General features: G+C 44.1%; 1 protein-coding gene across 1 annotated transcript; it reads left to right on the top strand.

The window, feature by feature from the left end:
• The first annotated feature begins 6,291 nt into the window (after window positions 1-6,291).
• TUFM (Tu translation elongation factor, mitochondrial) lies at window positions 6,292-9,480 on the top strand. The gene is made up of 10 exons (XM_006877045.1): window positions 6,292-6,335; window positions 6,428-6,622; window positions 7,056-7,222; window positions 7,476-7,580; window positions 7,669-7,833; window positions 7,964-8,096; window positions 8,184-8,288; window positions 8,394-8,545; window positions 8,648-8,767; window positions 9,307-9,480. Exons 1-10 carry the CDS (start codon window positions 6,293-6,295, stop codon window positions 9,478-9,480), a joined length of 1,359 nt encoding a protein of 452 aa, XP_006877107.1. The 5' UTR covers window position 6,292.
• The last annotated feature ends 10,070 nt before the right edge of the window (window positions 9,481-19,550 follow it).

Raw genomic sequence — 19,550 nt, 5'->3', positions numbered from 1 at the left:
AATGCCTTTGAGTCAGTTCTGACTCATAGTGACCTATATATAGTTTCTAAGGAGCAGCTGCTGAGCTTGAACTGCCAACCTTGCAGTTCAAACCAACCTTGCAGTAAAGTGCTTAGCCTACAGCACCACACCACGGGCATATTGTTGTTTTTAAGTGTCACAGAATACGTTCTGACTCATAGAGACCATATATAGGGTTTCCCAGGGTCAGCTGGTGTGCTTGAACCACCGACCTAGCGGTTTAAACCAACCCTGCAGTCCAGCGCATTAACCCACAGGGCCACACCTGAACTCATCACCACAGACATAGAAGCTAGGATTTACAATACACCACAAAATTGAGCAATTTGGCTAGAAGGGCCATAATAATTAGCTGCCCTGCATTAGCCCTTTTTTCTCTTGGTTCTGTTGTGATGTCACCTGTATCATTTTTTATTCATGCTATTTGCATCTCCTTTCTCTTTTATTAATGTTTTATTATGAATTATGTGATAGTTTGCATGGGAGAACATTAGCTTTACATTCATCCTATTGTATATCGTTACACTGCCATGGTTACAATCCCCTCCATGCACCACCAAACAACAGAAGGGTATACCCGCAAGCCTGCCCCCTGGTCATCAACACATAGCCCCTTTTCCCTCTCTGGGTCTAGAGTTCCCAGGCACTCCATCTCTGGCATCACTATTTCTCTAGGTAGGGTCCCAAACTCTGCTCTTCTCCCTTGATGGTCCCAGGGGCCTCTGCTCCTGGTCTGCAAAGTCAACCACTTCCCTTCTTGTAATACAAAACGTCTACCTTTACATTTCCAACCCTCACAGTCAGTCCTGATAGTAATTATTCACTGTTGTACTACATGAGTGCCAAAACCCTATCTTTCATCAGTCCCTCCCAGGCAGATTGGATACTATCAGTGGAGATTCTACCTTCCTCCATACCCTCTGGATCTAGGCTCCCTCTTGAAAGCTTGTAAGCTAGTCACTTGCCTTTGTAGCCTCCACATTTTAGGTAGCCAATGTCCAAGTTGCCCATCCCTGTCTACCCTGTGTATTGAGGAGGTGAGAACGATCCTTGCTGTAAAGATTTGTTCCCTCTTTTGAGCTACTGCATCCATAGGTGTAGGTCAAGTTCATCACATTGTATCAGATTACTCTTTTTTTCTTTTGGTTGTGCTCTGATCATCCAGTCATTGAAGCCAGGTCAAGTGGGTATTATCTGGAAATGTGGGTGTTCTTGTGCATATGCCCTCTTCTTATCAGCTGGACGCTTCATTCTCCACTCTAGTCCTCTGTGGCTACGTCACTGTCTCTGGGCCCAGGAGTCTCCAGGTCTTGCCACACTGCTGGCCAATCAGGTCTCCACCCAGGTTCACAGGAGTCTGTTGAATATTGTAGGACTTAGCTTGCTGCTTCATTGCTGTTTTTCCCTTACTTCCCCTTATCAGTGACCAATGTGGTCACCAATCATAGTACATGTCTGCTTGTGTATTCCCATTGAGTTTTAGTCTTGGAAGGGGGATTGCCCTGAAGGGACTTGACTACTTGCCTTGATGTCTCCTACGTGAGCAACTTGCTTGTTCTTGTAGTAATCAGTCGGACTGCCATTATTGTTTTGTATTTTTCCTGTCAGTCTTTCTTTCAAAAGTATCTTCTATTCTTCTAGCTGCTCCAGTCTCGTCTGCTTGTCCTTTCCAGTGGAAATTTCCCACCTCAGAAGATTCTGGATGGGGTTCAGGATTCCATCTATGGTCTTATGTAATGCACAGGCTCTGCAGGAAGCCTCTTTCACTGGGCACACTGTAGCCTCATTTTAGGTATTCCAATCTGTTATAAAGGATCTCTGGTAGCGTAGTGGTTACGAGTTGGGCTGCTAACCTCAAGGTCAGCGGTTTGAAACTACCAGTTATTCCTCGGTAGAAAGATGAGGCATTCTGCTCCCATAAAGATTCACAGCCTCACAAACCCTGTACAGGATCACTATGAGTTGGAACTGACTCCACGGTACTTAACAACAATCAGTTATAGTCAGAAGACAGACTTACAAGCTTTCTATGTTGATATATCTGGCTATTCCTTTCTCTCCCCCTCAAGTGTCTATTTCGTTTTCTTTTGTTAGATTTACTAAAGGTTTGTTGATTTTATTAAGCCTTTCAAAGAACCAACTTCTTGTGTTGTTGATTCTTTCTACTGTTTTCCTGTTTTTTCTTTGTTTCTGCTCTAACCTTTACTTCTTTTCTTCTAGTGACTATAGACTTACTTTGCAGTTCTTTTACTAATTTTAGGGATGTAGGTATAAGGTGTTGATTTTGATTCTTTCTTTATTTGGATGTGTGTTTATTACTATACATTGTCCTCTGAGCTCTGCTTTTGCTGTATAACAAAGGTTTGGGTATGTTGTGTTTTGTTCTTGTTTGAGTCAAGGAAATTTTTTTTATTTCATTTTTTCTATTACCCAGTAGCTTTTAAGCAGGGGCCAGATTTTGCTTTTTAAACTAATACACATTAAAATACAGCACCTCATGGAAAAACCACAATGGAAGTAATGAGACTGTTGTGGTAGTGTTTTGTACTTTTCTTTGTATAGGTCTTTTGTTTCTCTGGCTAGATTTATTCACAAGTATTTCATCTTTGGGGTGGCTATTGTAAATGGTGGACTCCTGGTGTGACACTGTAGGATCAGCACTGAACTGTTAACCACAAGATCAACAGTTCAAACCCAGCAGCTGCTCCTTGGGACCCTACACAGGGTCGTCATGAGTCAGAACCAACTCGACAGCACTTAACAACATTGTAAATGGTATTCTTTTCCTGATTTCCTTTTGAGAGCTCTCTTTATTAGTGTAAAGAAATCCAACTGATTTTTGGATGTTGATTTTGTAGTCTGAAGAATGGAATCAATGTCACTAATTTGTGTAGAACCTTCACCAAAAAACACAATAAAATATTATTAAAAAAATTAATCAGTAAATTATTAAAAAAAATTAATCAGTAAATGCAATTATGACAGAACAGTTTTCAGAGGTTGCCAGGGGGTTGGTATGTATGTTGGGAGATCAGGGCTGAGAGAGGCAAGGGAGAGTGATACAGAGTCATGAGGAAATGTTGGGGGAGAGTGATAGATATGTTCATTAGTTTCACTGTACTGACGGTTTCATGGTTCAAAAAGATGTGGTAATCAACACTTACCAAACTGTACAGTATATGCAACTTACTGTATGTCAATTATACCACATGAAAGTTGCTAAAAAGCATAAAATAAAAAAAATATAGCACCACAAAAATAGAAACAATTAGTTCATATTTTGTTGTTGTTGTTAGGTGCCATCGAGTCGGTGCCAACTCATAGCAACCTTATGCACAGCAGAACGAAACACTGCCCGGTCCTGGGCCAACCTCACTACTGTTGCCACGCTTGAGCCCACTGATGCTGCCACTTGGCCTATCTATCTCGTTGGGGGTCTTCCTCTTTTTCTATGACCCTCCACCTTACCAACCATGCTATCCTTCTCCAGTGACTGGTCCCTCCTAACAATATGTCTGAAGTATGAGAGACAAAGTTTGGCCATCTTGGCCTCCAAAGAGCACTCTGACTGCACTTCTTCTAACACAGATCTGTCGGTTCTATGGGCAGCCCATGGCACTTTCAAAATTCTCCTCCAACACCATAACTCAAATGCATCAACTCTTCTCCGGTCTTCCTTAGTCACTGTCCAACTTTCACATGCATATGAGGTTACTGAAAATACCATGGCTTGGGTCAGGCGCACCTTAATCCTCAAGCAGACATCTTTGTTTTTCAACACTTTAAAAAGGTCTTGTGGAGCAGATTTGCCTAATGTAATACATCATTTGATTTCTTGACTGCTGCTTCCATGAGTGTTGATAGTTGATCCAAGAAGAATGAAATCCTTGACAACTTCAATCTTTTCTCCATTGATAAGAATGTTGTTTATTGGTCCAGGTGAAGATTTTTGTTTTCTTGACATTGAGATGCAATCCATACTGAAGGCTGTGCTCTTTGATCTTCATCAGTAAATATTTTAAGTCTTTTTCACTTTCAGCAAGCAAGGTTGTATCATCTACATATATCGCAGGTTGTTAATGAGTCTTCCTCCAATCCTGAAGCCACATTTTTCTTCATATAATCCAGCTTCTCGGACTATCTGCTTAGCATACAGGTTGAATAAGTATGGTGAAAGAATACAACCCTGTCATACACCTTTCTTAATTTATGGTATCCCAAAATATCTCACATCCCACCAGTGGCCAATAGTATTTTAGGATAGATTCCCAGGAAAAGAATGACCGAGGAACAATGAATACACTTAATATTTGTACCAGCCCTTCCTAACCAGAGCTGATGGGTTGGAGGGCCAGGAGGGGTCTTAGTAAGTTCCTCGCTTTCTGTGAGTTGAACAGTAGTATAGTGCAGTGCTTAAGTAACCATTTCCAAGGGTTTTGAGGTTTGGGGACTTGAATCGTAATCTCACTGATCCTCAGTTTTTTTCACTTGTAAAATGGGGAAGAGACTAGATCTGGCCACGCATCAGGTAATACTGGCAATACTAAGAACCATTAGTGTATGCATGTTACATAAAAAGCTCTGGTTCAGACTTCTTTCCCAAACTCCTGCTAGCTTAGGGAGGTGCTGTGCCCAGATTCCACTGATTCATAATCTTAAAAGGAAACAGCAGGAAATCTATTTGAAACAAGCAGTTTATTGAATTGTCCATCTGGTGAGTTTCCGAAATGTCAATCAGGGCTGTTGTTTAAGTGTCATGAAGTTGGTTTCTATTCATAGAGACAAGAGGCTATACATCTTGGCAGAGCAGAAAGCTTCACCTTTCTCCCCTGGAGCAACTGGTGGGCTTGGACTAAGGACCTTGTGGTTCAAAGTCCAGTGCTTATTCTACAGTGCCACAGCTCTCCCCTAATCAGTTAAGTAGTGGTGTTAGAGGATAGTGCACTGGACTGAAAGGTCAGTTTGAACTGCAGTGTTGGCAGTTCAAACCTCCCAGCCACTCCTAGGAAACCCTATACAGGGTCGTTGAGTCGGGACCAACTTGACTGTACTTAACAACAAAATTATTTTAGGATGATATTGGGAAGCTGTGATCAGACAGATGTGAAAGCTAAAGGTTATTTACTACTCTTGTACTTACTACTATTAGTCAGTCAACAAATATTTACCGAGCACTCAGTAAAGTCCTGGTAAGTACCGGAGTGCGAACCACAAGGCTGGATGGAAATTCTATACAGGGTCGTTGAGTCATAACTGACCCGATGGCACTTACATTAGTACCCTGCCTTATGCTAGGTGGTAAGGACACATCCAGGAATGGTTCAGGCTGCTCCCTCCTCCTCAGCACCAACTGCGAAATGGGGAGACTACCAAGGGGCCCCAAAGGGGAGGGGCTTCAGGTTGTTGTTAAGTGTCCTGGAGTTCGGTCTGACTAGAGTCTGTATAGGGCTTACAAAGGAGTGGCTATTGAGTTTGAACCGCCGACCTGCGGCTCAAACTGCCTTGCAGTCCAGTGCTTAGAGTGGACAGCAAATCCTTGTGTTGGGGCTGTGACCCCAAGAGGCCAGGCAGTAAATAGTCGGAAATGGAGAGCTAAAATTAGAGGTGCGAGTGGTGTTCAATGTGAAGTTCCAGGACCCCATCCCTGACTCTCATTTCCTCTTCAGTCCAGTCGTCAGGCTCCCCCTATATATATACACATACCATTATTCCCAATTTACAGATTAAGAAACAAAGTCCCAGTGAAGAGAGGGATCACACTTAGTCTCCAGCCCCAAAGGTGCCCGGGGTCTGGTCCTACCTCCTGTGCGGCCCGGAGGTCGCTAGAACCGCACATTGAGTCGGAATCCAGGGGGTTCGGGACGTCCCTGAGCAGTCCGTGCCGAGGAGGCCTGACCCTTGGAGGTCTGGGGCCCCGGCGAGGACCTACCTTTCACCCTAAGTCTTCCGCCCGGGAAATCACAACGCCCCTGAGCATTCGCTCCACATTGCCCTTCCTGCTAGCGCCGCGTGAGACTAGGAGATGGCCCCTTAGCCGACTCGGCCCAAGACCATCGCGAAAACGTCCATCCTTCACCAGCCCGAGCTAGCGACATTTCGCTCAGTCCTCTGGAACTCGGCGGAGACAACCATGGAAACTGATGGCTAGAGGGGCCCAGATTTGCCCTGTTGGTTCTCACTTCCGGCGGAAGTATCCGCCAGCCGTAAGTGTCCTTTCTCTGTTGCTTGCGCGGGCTGCTGGTGCTCTGTACCTGGGGCACCCACGACCACAATGGCGGCCACAACCCTGCTGCGAGCTACACCCCGCTTCTGTGGTGAGGGCGGTGGCATCCCGGGAACACGTAGGGTGCGCCGAGGGTGGCTGAGTTCGAACCCGAGCCCTGACCTCAGGCCTCTGTCTTGGCAGGTCTCGGCGCTGGCCCAACTCCACTATTGCAGGGTTTTTTGCGGCCGCCAAAGGCCCCAGCACATCCCCTCTTGTGCCGTGGCCTGGCCGTGGAAGCCAAGAAGACCTATGTGCGCGATAAGCCTCATGTGAACGTGGGTACCATCGGCCATGTGGACCACGGCAAAACCACGCTGACAGCGGCCATCACCAAGAGTGAGCGGGCATGGGTTCGGGGCAAACGGGCATGAGGTGAGGGCAGAACCTGGAACTAAGGAATTGGAGCGGGGGGCGGTGTCTTGAGTGCTTCTAAACGTTAAATGTTCCGGGAACCAGAACTCGGGCAGGCGGTTAGGTGGAAGGTGCAGATTTCCTTAAACATAAAGAACTAGGTGATGCACGAATGAATTGGGGCACCCTGAAATGCTTCCCCCTGGAAAAGTCGCAGGACTGGACCGCTAGGCCTTTACTCTTACTTTCTGACGCAAATTAGCTCTAGTTAAGAAGTGAGAGATTTGAAAGTGAGGGGCCCTAGAACTCTTACCCTCCAGGTTGCTCCAGGGTTAGGTGGGTGGGGCTCCGGGGCGTGGCCTGAGCCCTGATTTTGTGCCTGCACTTGTAGCTAAGAGGTGTGTTCTCGTCCCTCCAGTTCTAGCCGAGGGCGGTGGGGCCAAGTTTAAGAAGTACGAGGAAATTGACAATGCACCTGAAGAGAGAGCTCGGGGTATCACGATCAATGCTGCCCATGTGGAGTATACCACTGCGGCCCGCCACTATGCCCACACAGACTGCCCGGGTCACGCGGATTACGTTAAGGTGAGAGAGTTGCTAAGAACCTCTGGGGAGAGGGCGAGACGCCTTCTGTCAGGATGAAGTTTGGGTTTGAGGGAAGGAGATTAAGAAGCTGAGTTGTAGGAATTTGAGATGATGGATTTGTGGCCAAGACTACTCAAAGTAGGAGGTTAGGAGAGGAAACATGAGCCACTGTCTCACTTGCTGTGTCTGGTCAGATAGATATGGACCTGAGGAGGTCATTGAACTAGGCTGTTTCTCTCTTCCCCAAACTTAGAATATGATCACAGGCACTGCTCCCCTCGATGGTTGCATCCTGGTGGTGGCAGCCAATGATGGCCCCATGCCCCAGACCCGAGAGCACCTATTACTGGCCAAACAGGTACCCAGAGTCTGAGTGGGGTGTGAAGGGAAAGAGTTGGGGGTTGAGCTGGACTGGACACCATCTCTGTATCTTTTCTCATCTACAGATCGGAGTAGAGCACATTGTTGTGTATGTGAATAAGGCAGATGCTGTCCAGGACTCTGAGATGGTGGAGCTAGTCGAACTGGAAATACGAGAACTGCTCACTGAATTTGGCTATAAAGGGGAGGAGACCCCGGTTATTGTAGGCTCTGCCCTCTGTGCTCTTGAGGTGAGGGGGCTGCTGGCAGTGCATGGGACTGGATGGGCATGCAGAGCTCTGCTCTGAATCCAGGGAGTGGCGCTTGGTAAGGAAGAGGAGCAGAACAGAATTCAAGAGTCCTGTTAACCTCCTTTCATAGCAACGTGACCCTGAGCTAGGCGTGAAATCGGTGCAGAAGCTGCTGGATGCTGTGGACACTTACATCCCAGTGCCCACTCGAGACCTGGAGAAGCCTTTTCTGCTGCCAGTAGAGTCCATTTACTCTATCCCTGGTGAGGACCAGCCCATGCTTATGTTCCTTCTGCTCCCTACAATAGCCTATCCCTGGGTTGCTGATGTCCTCTCTTGTTCCTTCCCAGGCCGGGGCACAGTAGTGACAGGTACACTTGAGCAAGGCATTTTGAAGAAGGGAGATGAGTGTGAGTTCCTAGGACATAGCAAGAACATCCGCACTGTGGTGACAGGTATAGGATGCCTTATGAGCCTGCAGCTAACTCCAGGCTGACCGTTCACCTTGCATATCCCTTGTGCTTTCCTCTGTTGCTTCTCCCTTCTGTCTTCTCCGTTAGGCATTGAAATGTTCCACAAGAGCCTGGACAGGGCAGAGGCAGGTGACAACCTAGGGGCCCTGGTCCGAGGCTTGAAGCGGGAGGATCTAAGGCGTGGCCTGGTCATGGCCAAGCCAGGTTCCATTCAGCCCCACCAGAAGGTGGAGGCCCAGGTAAAGGCACCAGACGATGGTGGGCAGGGCCCCGCCACCTGTTCCCTGCATAGAAGCAGCACTTTCAGCGAAGTCTAGCTTACCTTCATTGTTCTTCTGTAGGTTTACATCCTTAGCAAGGAGGAAGGTGGCCGCCACAAGCCTTTTGTATCCCACTTCATGCCTGTCATGTTCTCTCTGACTTGGGACATGGCCTGTCGTGTCATCTTGCCTCCAGGGAAGGTATGTAGGTATAAGGACATTTGAGGGGGTCATATCAGCTCTGCCTCATTCACAGAGTTCCAAAGATAGGTGGCTGCTGGGGTGACTTGATTTCCTGGGGGCAGCCCAGAGACTGGCTGTTGATGTAGTTGAAACTAGTAGATGGGTCAAGACTAGTGGATTTATAGTGAGTCTTCACCCAGTATGCCTTAGGCTGAAGTAAGTTAAAAGCATTTTTCTCCAGATAGATTTCCGAGGAAAGGGTCCTCTTGCTGTTTGAGTATCGTAGCAATATGTGAAGGCTCAAGAGAAGTTCTGTAACTAAGAAACCTGCATAACCCCAGATTCCCTTGACACTGATAATCATGTGGCCTAGTTCATGCTCTCTTGCCTTTGCATAACCTATTGAGTTTGCTTGACAGCTGGGGTGAAGTTTTCTACATCACCCTGATACATTCTTTTACCAATCTCAATTTCCACGGTGAACAGCCAGTGAACTATTAATGAAATCAAAAGGTACATTAATGTTCATGCAGGGTGTAACCCATGTCTCCTTCCAGGAGCTTGCTATGCCCGGGGAGGACCTCAAGCTCACTCTGATTTTGAGGCAGCCAATGATCTTAGAAAAGGGCCAGCGCTTCACCCTGCGAGATGGCAACCGGACCATTGGCACTGGTCTTGTCACTGACACACCGGCCTTGACTGAGGAGGACAAGAATATCAAGTGGAGTTGAGTCTGTGGATCTCTGCTCAGGATCTGCTTCCGGGCTGGCTGCCCCTTTTCCTTCTGGTGCCCTCAGGTCTCAAGCTGCAGCCCTTGCCAACCCAGGAGCACACACCTAGACGGACACTTCCCCTGTTCAGAAGGAATGGCCTCCCTGCTGGCATAGGCCAATAAATGGTTCTGTGAATAATAGACTAATCCGTGTGTCTTGTGTCCTCTGTGTGAGGGGGAGATGATCGGGGCAACTGAAGCCCAGGAGCTGAAGATGTTGCAGAGCATTTTAAGTGAGCTTATTCCGCTAGCCTAGGGTAGAGGCTAGAAAAGTTTTTAAAAAAAAACAAACTTTTTTTGGGTGAATTGAGTGAAAGTTTACAGAGCAGATCATCAAGATTACATTCACCAAACCCCAGTTTGTTCACTACGTGGTTGTAATCCCTCCCATGTACCAACAGTTAACAGCATTTACCTCTATTCACTTTATTGCATTTCTCCATGTATCCCGCTACCTTTATTTCTCCTCTGCTAATAACCCTCTTGTCTATTGCCTGACCTCTCATCCATGTTAACACATGTCTACCCTTTAGCTCGGAGTCCTGATGTGGTGTTGTGGGTTGATACACTAGACTACAAAATCGGCTTGAACCACAAGGTTGGCGGTTCAAGCTCAACAGCTGCTCCTTGGAAACCCTATACAGGGTCATCATGGGTCGGAAGTGACTCGATGGCACTTGACAATAACAATCCTCTAGCCCATAAATAACCCCCCCCCATTAACATAGATGATTTCTTTTATCAAGAAAACTTGAACATTTCACAACATTGGTCTCATACAATGCCCTTTTGTGGTTGACTAATTTCACTCAGCATAATGTCCTCCAGGTTCAACCATGTTGTGAGATGTTTCACATATTCATGTGTGTTTTTCAACATTGTGTAATATTCCATTGTACGTATGTACCAAAATTTGTTTAACCATTTTAATGATGGGCATTTCACCTGTCTCCATCTTTTTGATATGTCTCCTGTAGACAGCATTTTGAAGGATCCTGTTTTCTTATCCATTTTGCTCTTTGTTTCTTGACTGGTATATTTAATCCATTTATATTCAGTGTAATTATCACTAGGTAGAAATTGTCAATTTTCTGGGGTGCTGTTAAGATTCTTTGTTTCACATGGTTTTCTATGCTGAGTTTATTTAGTAGGGTTTCTTGTGTTTTTCATTTCTATTGTGTTAATGTTTACTAAACTTGTCTGATTTTCCTTTTTTAAAAAAAATTTTGATGTTCTATTGTTAGGTGCCATTGAGTGGGTACTGCCCAGTCCTGTGCCAACCTCACAATCATTGCTATGCCTGAGCCCATTGCGCCTTCCTGCCACTGTACCAATCCATCTCGTTAGGGAAGTTTGGCCATCCTGGCCTCCAAGGAGCACTCAGCTGCACTTCTTCCAACACAGATCTGTTGGCTCTTTTGGCAACCCATGACACTTTCAATATTCTCCTCCAACACCATAACTCAAAAGCATCAATTCTTCTACAGTCTTTCTTACTGTCCAACTTTCACATGTATATGAGGTTATTGAAAATACCATGGCTTGGAGTCAGGCACACCTTAATCCTCAAACTAACATCTTTGCTTTTCCACACTTTAAAATATCTTGTGCAGCAGATTTGCCTAATGCAAAATGTTTAATTTCTTGACTGCTTTCTCCATGAAGGTTGATGGTTGTTGATCCGAGTAAAATATGAAGTCTTTGACAACTTCAAGCTTTTCTCCATTTATATGGATGTTTATTGGTCCAGTGGTGAGGATTTTTGTTTTCTTTACATTGAGATGCAACCCAGAACATGTGGTCTTTGATTTTCATCAGTAAGTATTTAAGTCCTCTTTGCTTTCAGCAAGCAAGGTTGCATCATCTGCACGTCGCAGGTGGTGAGTCTTCCTGCAGTCCTGATGCCACGTCCTTCCTCATGTAATCCAGCTTCACGGAAATGTGCTCAGCATACAGATTGACTAAGTATAGTGAAAGATACAACCCTGTCGCACACCTTTCCTAAATTTAAACCTTGGGTGTTCTTGAACTGCCTATTGGTCTTTGTACAGGTTCCTCATGAGCATAATTAAGTGTTCCAGAATACTCATACTTCGCAATGTTGTCCACAGCTTGTTATGATCCATACAGTCAAAAGCCTTTGTGTAGTCAATAAGGCACAGGAAAACATCTTTCTGATAATTCTCTGCTTTCAGCCAAGATCTATCTGATGTCAGCAATGATATCCCTTGTTCCACGTTCTCTTCTGAATCCGGCTTGAACCTCTGGAAGTTCTCAATGCATGGTTGCAGCCATTTTTGTATTGTCTTTAGTAAAACTTCACGCACAGGGGCTATCAATGATATCTGATAATTTCCACAGTCCTTTGGGTCACCTCTCTTTGGAATAGGCACAAATACAGATATCTTCCAGTCAGTTGGCCAGGTAGTTGTTTTCTTGGCATAGAAAAAAAACAACAGCCTCCAGTGCTGCCTGTTTGTTGAAAGATTTTGATTGGTATTCCATCAATTCCCAGAGCCTTGTTCTTTGCCAATGCCTGTAATGCACCTTGGACTTCTTCCTTAGTTGGCTCTTGATTATATGTTACCTCTTTAAATGGTTGAACATTGGCCATTTCTTTTTGGTACAGTAGCTCTGTATTACTTGCATCTTCTTTTGATGCTTTCTGCATCATTCAACATTTTGCCCATAGAATACTTCAATACCACAAGTCGAAGTTTGAATTATTTCTTCAGTTCCCTCAGCTTGAGAAATGCTGAACATATTCTTCCCTTTTGGTTTTCTAACTCTTGATCTTTGCACATTTTGTTTTAATATTTGACTTTGTCTTTTCAAGCTGACCTTTAAAGTTTTCTGTTTAGCGCTTCAACCTCACTTCTTCTGTTTGCTTTAGCATTTTTGTAATGGAGAGCGAGTTTCAGAGTCTCTTCTGACATCTATTTTGGTCTGTTTCCTCTTTCTTATCAATGACCTTTTGCTTTCTTCCTGATGTCATCCCACAACTCTTCTGGTCTTTAGTGTCAAATGCTTCAAATCTGTTTATCAGATGAGCTCTAAATTCAGGTTGGATATATTCAAGGTCATATTTTAGCTCTCACGGACTTAATTTTCTTTAGCTTCAGGCTGAGTTTGCATATAAGCAATTGATGGTCTGTTTCACAATTTGCCCTTGGCCTTGTTTTGGCTGCTGATAAGGAGCTTTTCCACCATCTGTTTCCACAGATATAGTCTGATTTCTGTGTAATCCATTTGGTGAGGTCCATGTGTGTATCTTTTACGTTGTTTAAAAAAGGTATTTGCAATAAAATCATTGATCTTGCAAAATCCTATCATGCGATCTCCAGCATTGTTTTTATCACCAAGGCCATATTTTTCAACTACTACTGATCCTTCCTCTACATTTCCACCTGTGCATTCCAATGACCAATAATTATCAATACTACTTGATTGCATGTTTGATCCGTTTCAGACGATCAAAGTTGGTAGAATTCTTCAATTTCATCATCACTGGCTTTAGTGGTTGGTTCATAAATTTGGGTGATAGTGGTATTAACTGATCTTCCTTGTTGTTAGGTGCCATCGAGTCAGTACCAGCTCATAGCGACTCTATGCACAACAGAACGAAACACTTCCTGGTCCTGGGCCAACCTCACAATCGTTGCCACGCTTGAGCCCATTGATGCTGCCACTTTGCCAATCCATCTCTCTGGGGGGGTCTTCCTCTTTTTCTCCGATTCTCCACCTTACCAAACATGATATCCTTCTCCAGTGACTGGTCCCTCCTAACAATATGTCCGAATTATGAGAGACAGTTTGGCCATCCTGCCCTCCAAGGAGCACTCTGGCTGCATATCTTCCAACACAAATCTGTTGGTTCTTTTGGCAGCCCATGGCACTTTAAATATTCTCCTCCAACACCATAACTCAAAAGCATCAATTCTTCTACGGTCTTCCTTACTCACTGTCCAGCTTTTGCATGCATATGAGGCCATTGAAAATACTATGGCTTGAGTCAGGTGCACCTTAGTCCTCAAGCTGACATCTTTGCTCTTCAACACTTTAAAACGACAACTATCTGGCCGACTGGAAAAGATCTGTATTTGTTCCCATTTCAAAGAGAGGTGACCCAAAGGAATGTGGAAATCATTGGACAATATCTTTGATGTCCTATGCGAGTGAAGTTTTACTAAAGGTAATACAGAAACGGCCGCAAGCATACATGACAGAGAACTTCCAGAGGTTCAAGCTGGATTCAGAAGAGGCTGCGGAACAAGGGATATCATTACTGCTGTCCAGTGGATCTTAGCTGAAAGCAGAGAACATCAGATGTTTACCTGTGCTTTATTGACTACGCAAAGGCTTTTGATTGTGTGGATCATGGCAAGCTATGGACAACATTGCGAAGTATGAGTATTCCGAAACACTTAATTGTGCTCATGAGGAATCTGTATATGGACCAAGAGGAAGTTGTTCGAATAGAACGTGGTTTAAACCACTGAATGTTTTAAAATTAAGAAAGGTGTGCAACAGGGTTGTATTCTTTTACCATACTTATTCAACCTGTATGCTGAGCAAATCATCCGGGAAAGCTGGGTTACGTGAAGAAAAATGTGGCATCAGAATTGGAGGGAGACTCATTAACAACCTGCGATATGCAGATGATACAACTTGCTTGCTGAAAGTGAAGAGGTCTTAAAATATTTACTCTGTTGTTAAGTACCGTGGAGTCGGTTCCGACCCATAGTGACCCTGTATAGGGCTTCCGAAGCTGTAAATCTTTACAGGAGCAGAAAGCCTCATCTTTCTCCTGCGGAACGGCTGGTAGTTTCAAACTGCTGACCTTGAGATTAGCAGCCTGATTCGTAACCACTATGCTACCGGAGCTCCTTTTAAAATATTTACTGCTGAAGATCGAAGAGCACAGCCTTCAGTATGGATTGCATCTCAGTGCAAAGAAAACAAAACTTCTCACCATTGGACCAATAAACAACATTCTTATCAACGGAGCAGGAGCAAAGATTGAAGTTGTCAAGGACTTCATTCTTCTTGGGTCAACTATCAATCTCACGGAAGCAGCAGTCAAGAAATCAAACGACATATTGCATCAGGCAAATCTGCTGCACAAGACCTTTTTAAAGTGTTGAAGAGCAAAGATGTCAGCTTGAGAACTAAGGTCTTCCTTGTAGGTGGATGGATATTGTCCTATCAGGCAGTGTCGTACTTCATGACTGAACTTGGTATGTTCTTTTTGATGATGAATGCAACGCCATTCCACTTCAATTTATCATTCCCCACATAGTAAACCATGTGATTGTCAGATTAAAAATGGCCAATACCAGTTCATTTCAGCTCACTAACATCTAGGATATTCATGCTTAGGCATTCTATTTCATTTTTGACAATTCCCAATTTTCCTAGATTCATATATTCCATGTTCCAATTATTTATGGATGTTTACACCTATTTCTCTTTGAGTTATGCTGCATCAGCAAATGAAGGTCCCAAATGAGGGTTTAGTCCATTCATGTCATCACAACCAACTCTACTTTGAGAAGGCAGCTCTTCCCTAGTCCTATTTTGAGTGCCTTCCAACCTGAAGGTCTCATCTTCAGGCACTGTATCTGACAATATTCTGGTGCTCTTCATCATGTTTTACTATTCAATGTTCTGGTGCAGACAGTGTTCCACTGCTTTTCATTGACTAAATATTCAGAAGTAGTTTGTCTCATTTTCCTAGTCTGTCTGTCTGGAAACTCAGCTGAAACCTGTCCATCATAGTTGATTCTTCTCGTATTTAAAATACCTGTGGTAGACAAGTGGTGGATTCTGATATGCTAGTATATTATTTTCTTTGAGGTTATTACTCTTAATGTTTTCCCCCTTACTGACTTCCTTGCTATTTGGAAATTCTCTATCTGCATTATTCCCTTTTTTTGCTTTGTAGTTGATTTCATCATACATTGATATCTTTGGTTCCCTTTGTTTTACTTTAAATACTTCTATATCTGGAGTTCTGGTGTTGTGCTGTGGGTTAATGTGCTGACTGCAAAGTCCTTTGAACCATAAGATTGAGCTGCTCAGAAACCCTATACAGGGTTGCTATGGGTCGGAACTGACTCCACAGCACTTACCAACCAGTATCTGGATTGAGTTCTGCATGGTGTTGTCATGAATGGTGATCTTAGGTTTTTGTCTGCTGTTGTTGGTTCTCAGTCCAAAGAACACCCTTTGGCATTTTTGCAAAGTTGGTCTGAGCATTACAAATTCCTTTAATTTCTGTTTATCAGGAAATGTCCTAGTACATCAAATTTGAAAGACAGCTTTTCTGGCTATACGATTCTTGGCTGGCAATTTTTCTTTCAGCATTTTGTATATGTCGTTCTACTGCCTTCTTTCCTATCCTGGTTTCTACTGAAAAATCTGAGCTTACAGTCTTTTGGTTCTCTTTCGTAGGTAACTTTTTGTTTTCCCCAAGCTGCTCTTGGAATTCTTTGATTTGGGGATGTTTGAGTGTGTCTTGGCAATTTTCTTTTGGGATATATCCTGTTTGGGGTTCATATAGCTTCATATATGCCCATCTTCTCATCTTTCTTAATGTTAGTGAAGTGTTCTTCCAACAACTCTTTGACAATTTTCTCTGTGCTTATCTCCTCCTATTCAGGAATTTTGATTACACATAAGCTGTTCTCGTCATCATGTCCCATATCTTAGGCTTTTTTCAGTTTTTTTTCATTCTTTTTCTGATTGTTTTTCTAGCATTCTAGTATTGAAAGATTTCTCTTCAAGCTCGCTAATTTGGGCTTCCACTGCTTCATATCTACTCCTTTGTTCTTTTAATTGATTTATCCATTTCTGAGGTTTTAGTATTAATCTTCTGGATAACCAATTGCAGGTTGTGTACTGTTTAAAAATTTGCATTTATTTTGTCTGTTCTTGTAGTGTTTTCCTGAATTATTCTAAAGTTTTTATTGTGTTCTCTTTGCCTCTTTTGATCTTTGTATTTATCTTTTTAAGGTAACTAATTATCATTCTTTTGGATTCCTCTTCAGTTCTATGACCTTTTCTTCAGAAATGTCTTCTGATTTTTTCATTGTGGTTATTTGTTTGAGCCATTCTCCTGTTTCTTCATGTGAGCTAAGTGTCTGTGGTCTCCGGGACATTGTGAGATTATTGTAATCGTTAAGACCTGGAGGGGAAAAATCTCTGGTGGGATCCTGTAATTCATGGAGCACACAAGGTGGTTGTGGGAGGGATGTGATAGCAGAGTTCCTGACCCTAGATGGAGTTCTATGGCCTGGGTGTTATCCATGTTCAGGGCACTCAATCTGGAAATTGTTCCTGGAGCCTCTTGTTAGAGTTGGTTTCTGTCTCTTTATGGACCACAGGGCAGCTGGGGGCAGGGTGACGGGTCAAATGTTGGGTCTGGTGCCTCTGTGGGTTTTACAGATCTGGAACTGAGGCACCAAAGTGGCACAGTTGGTCTGCACTTCATGCTTGCATGGGTCTCAACCACTTGGCTCAGAACTCCACGAGAGCAGGCAGTGGGTAAGCGTGGGATTGGCCATACTTCTTGTCACCAGGGAAATGTGGGGGATAAAAGAGGCAATAACACCTTGTCTGTTGCTGCATGAATGCAAGGCCTCCCTCTGCTGCCAAAGCTGTTCACAAGATGGTTGAGGTGCAGCTGGCCAGCTGGTTACCAGACTTGCTCTCTTGCTGTTTCTGCTCCGCATCCTCCCAGCAAGCACTCCATCCACCTCTCTGACCTTTCTTCTGAAGCTCATGGTGCCAGAATTTTCATGTTTATTTGGTTTTTCATATCTTTGTTGTAAAGCATCTGTGTGTAGCGCATCTGTCCAGTCCGCCATCTTGTCAGAAATCTTCACTGATGTCATTCCATGCAAGAAAGATGTGGCAATCTACTTAAAGATTACAAGTTTTGAAACCCTATGGGGGCAGTTCCACTGTGCTGTAGAGTCACTGTGAGTTGGCATCAACTTGACAGCAATGGGTTTATCACTGCTATGGCAAGAGAAGCCAAAGGAAAAAGCTAGCCCATTAAGCATTATGTGATTACCTAGTACAAAATACTCCCCCAGGGTGTATTTTTGTATTCTACTGGAAACTCTTGGGAAAAGAATTTGGTTAGTATCTAGAGCTACAATGGGCTCCACTCAGGTACCAAATCCACCTTATTTCCTCTCAGTAGTTACTTACGTTTAGCTACCCGTTTGAGCCGTCAAAAGTGGGGACTATCTCATTCCCAGCAAATAAACACCTCAGAGGTACAGGTAACTGTGGGGGCTGCAAACCACAAGGTCTGTGGTTTAACCCTGCCAGCCACTCTGCAAGAAAAAGATCAGGCTTTTGGAGGTGGGTAGCAGGGAGGGAAGCCTCAGAAACCCTAAACCAGGTTGCTATGAGATGGCACTTAACAACACTTAGTCCTGGTGCGGTGCTATATAAGTACTGTACTGCAAGGTCAGTGGTTCAAACTCACCAGACACTCCTCAGAAATCCCATACAGGGTGGCTAGGAGTGGAAACTGACTCAACAATGTAACAGTCTCAATTTGAATGGTTCCTGCAGTTACTTGAGGATTGTTGATAGATCACTGCTATAACCACTCCAAGCACAGAATGAATTAAAATTAAGATTTTCAAATGCTATTAAGTTGGTTCTGACTCATAGTCTCTGTATATGGTTTCTGAGGAACGGCTAGAGTTTGAACTGCCGACTTTACAGTTCAAACTGACCTTGAGGTTGAATGATTATGATACATACTGCACCACACAGCATGGCCACTGACAATACATCTAGGACAACCCAGTAACTGGCAGCCAAGAGAAAGGGCGAGCAGAGTTATGGAGCCAACCTGAGAATCCTTCTGAGGATCTTATGATAACTGGATCTACGAGTCCCAAGAGGAAAGCTAACAGAACTTTGCAAAAACAGGCAAGTTTTTCGTTCCCAGTTCAAGTCCAAGTTTCAGAGAGCTCTGATTTCTGCTCAGAATCTGATAAGTCTGCAATCCTGCCTGAAAACTTAAGACAAAGGACAACTTAGTATACCACCCACCATTAACTTGTCACTATACTAGATACCTGTTATCTCAGTCTGTCCTTGATACCCCAACCCCAACAGAAGACTGCCTGCCCAACCATTGTTCCCATCCTCTTCCACCCAACTCTGTACCTTCGCTCCCCTCACCACCACCCCTCCCCGCATCTAACTTTCATCCCTTTGCTCTGGTCTCAGCTAGTTTTCTAGCTTTGGTTCCAGCTGAAATCTCCTGGTTTTTCAAAACATAAATCCTCACCACCCTATAAAGGTGAAATTCTCTCCATGTTACATATAAGGAACCAAGTGTCAATCACAGAGTGACAATTTCTGCCTCCTTGAATAAAGCACCTCTTAGAGCCTGTTTTCATTTTGACATCCCATCCCTGGCTTTCCTCCTCCCATCATAACCACGTTTAGCTGTTGTTCCCTTAAACCTAGTTCCTCAGTTCTGTTGGTCTTCTCCTTTAGAAGTGGGTGCCAGCCACACCATTAATTCCAATGACCAAAAACCCACGAAAGCACTTTTCAGTATAAAGAGACTAATTCATAAGGCACTTAAAAAGGCCATTAGAAAGGAAAAGCTTCAAGTCACACTTTTAAGATGAGGCCAGATTAGAGGTGAGGAAACCATCACTAGAGGTTGGGTGACTTCTGTAGTAGTTACCCAGACAAATGAGTCCTCTAAGCCTTGTCCAGTCCACAGCCACAGCACCCCAAGGACTTCTAACCATCTGATTATCCAGCCTTTCCCAGCTACCAACTACATATCACAACATTAACCACCCAGAATCCAAGTAAAATGTTCATATTGAGGGGAAGGAGGAACACCATGACTAGACAGATACCAAAAAACCACCTAAGGAAATGGGAGTCCCTCTGCTCCACCTTCCCCTCCACTGGTACCCAACTTCCAGAACCCAAGAACTCAAATCTTGGGAAGCCTGGCTGCAATGGCCCTGTCCTGTT

This window comes from Chrysochloris asiatica, unplaced genomic scaffold (genome assembly GCF_000296735.1).
Source record: "Chrysochloris asiatica unplaced genomic scaffold, ChrAsi1.0 scaffold00440, whole genome shotgun sequence".
Classification (NCBI taxonomy): domain Eukaryota; kingdom Metazoa; phylum Chordata; class Mammalia; order Afrosoricida; family Chrysochloridae; genus Chrysochloris; species Chrysochloris asiatica.
The sequence above is the reverse complement of the archived record's forward strand: the minus strand, read 5'-3'. Positions and strand labels throughout refer to the sequence as shown.